Source organism: Pongo abelii, chromosome 1, assembly GCF_028885655.2.
Source record: "Pongo abelii isolate AG06213 chromosome 1, NHGRI_mPonAbe1-v2.0_pri, whole genome shotgun sequence".
Taxonomy (NCBI): domain Eukaryota; kingdom Metazoa; phylum Chordata; class Mammalia; order Primates; family Hominidae; genus Pongo; species Pongo abelii.
This window is the reverse complement of record NC_071985.2, coordinates 256,287-260,595: the sequence shown is the minus strand read 5'-3', so window position 1 is coordinate 260,595 and position 4,309 is coordinate 256,287. Positions and strand designations below refer to the sequence as shown.

Sequence of the window (4,309 nt, the reverse complement as noted above, 5' to 3'; positions counted from 1 at the left end):
TAGCTGGTCCTGAGTCCACCTCCATACATTTCAGGTCTAGAAGCTGAAGAAAGCTAGCACATTTTCCCCATCCTGGGCCATTGGCTTCTCCGACATCAGGGTCGTAAGACTGAGGGTGAAAGTACTTGCTTATCTAGGACTGTATTTAAGTAAAAATATTAATCCATGGCAAATTATCTTATAGTTTTAGATGTTCATCTTATGAGAGAAAAACAGTGATAGCTTAATAACGAAGGTTTTATTATGCAATAAAACATTTACATTCATTTAGAATTATAAACAATATTTAATGTTTTAAATGTACTTTCAATAACAGGAAAAAATAACACATATTAAGCATTCAAGTAAAATTTTATATAAAATAGTTGCAAATAGATAGGTCTAAGCAAAGAATTCTTTCTCCTGTGATGTAGCACTTTGAGTAACTTTTTTTCCTTGTTTTATAAAATTAAAGCAGGACAGTTTTTAAGAAAGACATTTAAAGCAATAAACATCTATTACATCGATAACTACAAACCAGAGTTAAATAAAAATGAGAAAAAAATATTTTACAAATTTTTATTTGGCAGCATATCGAAGAATTATATTTACAGAATTTTATGTTTTATTGTATTTTCCCAATTGTTTGCAATCTCTCTGGAAAGTAAAAGTGAGATTTGGGATGTAAAGTCCAGTGCCTAATGGAGAGGTCAGCCTTACACACAACTGCGATGGGCTAATGACAGTTCACACATCAAGACTCTTATCATGAACCAACTAAGAATATCAGTGTTTCCACGAATCCTCTTCCCATCCCATCAAGTGAAAATCAGGAATAGCCAGTGTAGATTTCACGAGCCCAGGCACCTGAGGATGGCAGACAGCCCGTGTTCCAAGGGACTCACGCTCAGGTGTTCTGACAAAATAACGACAATGGTGATGATGATAATCACTAGCAGTGACCAAGAACTCAGAGCCAAGAAAGAGCTCTGTTTGTATTAACACATTGAATATTAACACGGGTGTAGAAACTGAGGCACTAAGACCCAAGAAAGAGCTCCGTTTCTATCAACACATTGAATACTAACACAAATGCAGAAACTGAGGCACTCAGTGACAATCTCAGTAGATGCATTGATGGAAATTGTGTTAATTTCCTGACAGATTTCTAAAAATAGCTAAGTGAAAGAGAAATATCCTTAAAATATTTGGCAAAATCTAAAACATACGTTCCTGTTCTAATAACCCTTCTGCTTGTTTTATGTTCTTTTTTGTTGACTGGCTAAATCAGGTACTAAAACTGTGTGTGTGTGTGTGTGTGTGTGTGTGTATGTGTGTCCTCTTCCAAAAAATTCATACTAACAGGAGTGCAAGGCTACAGGTTCAAGATAAGGTATTTAAACCAGTTTGAAGATGTGTGGAACAGGAAGGAATAAATCACCACAACAAGCTGCAGTTACACAACCTTGAAATATTTTATGAAGGTACTTTTACTTTTTGAAGAAACATTTGCATTTCTATCTACATATAGTAGCGCAAATATTGTCTTTCTCCCATTCAACAGTTTTTTTTTTCAGGATTTTTCATCATTTCATCAACAATTTTTTCATCTTTTTTTGTCATAAAGTATTTATGCTTTTTTGTTTTTTTGTTGCAGATCTTCTATAGTAAAGACCAGAACGTTCTACTTTTGCAGAAAATATATCTTCACAAAGAGTCTCCACATGGCTGTTTTAATCTCCTTATTCCTAAGACTATATATGATGGGATTGAGGAAGGGAGGCAAAACTGTGTATGTCAGAGCAATCACCAAACCCTGAATGGACAGAGTTTTTGCAATTGGTCCTAAGGCAGCAAAGAGCACTGTGGTAAGAAAGAGCATGATGACAATGAGCTGGGGGGAGCAGGTGGAGAAGGCTTTTGCTCGACTCTGTCCTGAAGGGATTCTGAGCACCGTTGAGAAGATTTGGAAATAGGAGATCATCATGAGAATAAAGCATCCCAGAACCAAGCATGAGCTCAGGGCCAGGGTCAAAAACTCTATAAAGAAAACCTCACAGGAAACCAGGGCCAACACGTGAGGGATGTCACAGAAGAACTAGTGGATCACATTGGATCTGCAAACGTGCTTCCGAAACATGTTGCCAGTGTGGACGACTGCGTAGGAAAAGCAGCTTAGCCAGGTGGTGACTGCCATCTGATAGCACCTTCCTGATGTCATCACAGCTCTGTATTGGAGGGGGTGGCAAATGGCAACATAGCGGTCATAAGACATGACAGTGAGGAAGGCCAGCTCAGCAGACGCAAAGGCAGAGAAAAAATAGACTTGAGCCACACAGCCAAGATAAGAGATGGAGCTTCTGCCAGTCATGGAGTTATGGATGGATTTAGGCACAGTGACTGAGATGTAGCACAGATCCAAAACGGAGAGGTTCTTCAGGAAGAAGTACATGGGTGTGTGAAGATGCTAACCCAGAGTGATGACCGCAATGATGAGCAGGTTCCCCACCAGCGCTGCCAGATAAATCAGCAGAAACAGCCTGGTGTGCAGCACCTGCAGCTCCCAGATACCAGAAAACTCCATCAGCAGGAATTCTGTCACTTTTGTGAGATTGTCCATTTGGCAGAGAAATCTGTGTTCTGATTGTTGAGAAAAAATATACAATAGTTTTAAATGAGACAAAAAGTGAACACAGTGTGGTAGGAGTAATATCCTCCTAAATTAAATTCAATCCACTGGACATCTTCCACACTGCTTAAACAAATAAAATGGTGGGAGATTTTTAACACAAAAAGATCATAAAAAATATATGCCTAAGACTATGAGTTGAGTAACCAATTTCTAAAACTTTTGATTAGTACTGTTTTTCTATTATACAGAACTTCTCAATCTTGAAATTAAGATTTTTCTCATCAAATAATCTAGGGTGCTTATTAAATATGCAAAATTTCAAGTCTCAAGGCAAATATACTAAATAAAAATTTGTGGGATAAAACCAATAATTTGTTTTTCATACAAGTTTCTGGGTGATTTTTTAGTACAAAAGTTTGTAGTTATAACTGTGGTTATACATCCTGGGCAGAGTCAACTCTCTTTAGCTATTTGTTGAATAAATTGGGTGGTAAGCCACTTTAAAATGAGGATTTACTGTTTAAGACGTAGAACGAGTATAGAATATGATTTTAAAACCATTGTTAATTAGCTCTGGTTTGGAGAGAGGGAAATTTATTTTGTGTCAATGTGCAAGACATGACAATAGTTATACTAACAATGCCATTACCCGTGTGTTGCACCTTCTCTGTGCCAGATGCTATTATCTCTACAGGACACACCTTGGCTCAATTAATATTCATAACTGTGCAATAAATTAAAATATGCTGTTATTATTCTTATTCTCAAGATAAAACGGAGGCATAACAAGATCAAATAGCTTGCCCAATGCACTGAAAGAGCCAGCACCTGAGCCAGCATTTAAATCAAGGCAGTTCATTTCCAGGATGTGTTGCTGACCTCTGCATTCTAAGTTTTTTTCATAGAAAATAACTTTGACTAACATAAGCTCACAAAAATAACTTTTTTCTATATATTTTCTATCATATTTTGTTTATTTTCACTGGTATTATCTATATGTTTAAAATAAGCTTTTCTGCATCGAAGTCATGTGTGTTAGATCCTGTTCACATGACTAAAATATTCTCACTCAAAACAACTTATTAATTTTTTTCAAACTAGAGCCAACTTTAAACAAGTGATTTTAAAATCAGGTTACTGATCATCTAAGGTTTAGTTGCCTTATTTCATTAATGATAAACTCTATTAAGCACATAAATGCTATCCCTTGCTACCAGGCAAATGTGAAATGTTATTTATAAGACAGGTAGAACCTATGTTTTATGACAAATTTTAAAGATAATGTGAAATGTTATTTTTTATAGGACAGGTAGAACCTATGTTTAATGAAAAATTTTGAAGATAATCTTTTGTCCAAATGCTATAAATGATACAGTCACTTTGAAGCATTTCATTGTATCATTAAAACAAGTAATTGAAAAGAATTGCACTCTTGGCAAAACGCGGTGGCGAACTCCTGTAATCCCAGCACTTTCAGAGGTTGAGGCAGGTGGATCACCTGAGGTGAGGAGTTCGAGACCAGCCTGACCAACATGCTGAATCCCGTCTCTACTAAAAATACAAAGTAGCTGAGCATGGTGGCACATGCCTGTAATCCCAGCTACTCAGGAGGTTGGAGCAGGAGACTCGCTTGAATCTGGGAGGTGGAGATGGCAGTGAGCCAAGATTGTGCCACTGCACTCCGGCCTGGGCAACAAG

At 37.1% G+C, this 4,309-nt stretch overlaps 1 protein-coding gene across 1 annotated transcript; it reads right to left on the bottom strand.

The window, feature by feature from the left end:
* Positions 1-1,663: 1,663 nt before the first annotated feature.
* LOC100444159 (olfactory receptor 14I1) lies at positions 1,664-2,599 on the bottom strand. The gene is given in 1 exon segment (XM_002809180.5): positions 1,664-2,599. A coding segment is annotated over 1 exon segment (936 nt).
* Between the last annotated feature and the right edge of the window lie 1,710 nt (positions 2,600-4,309).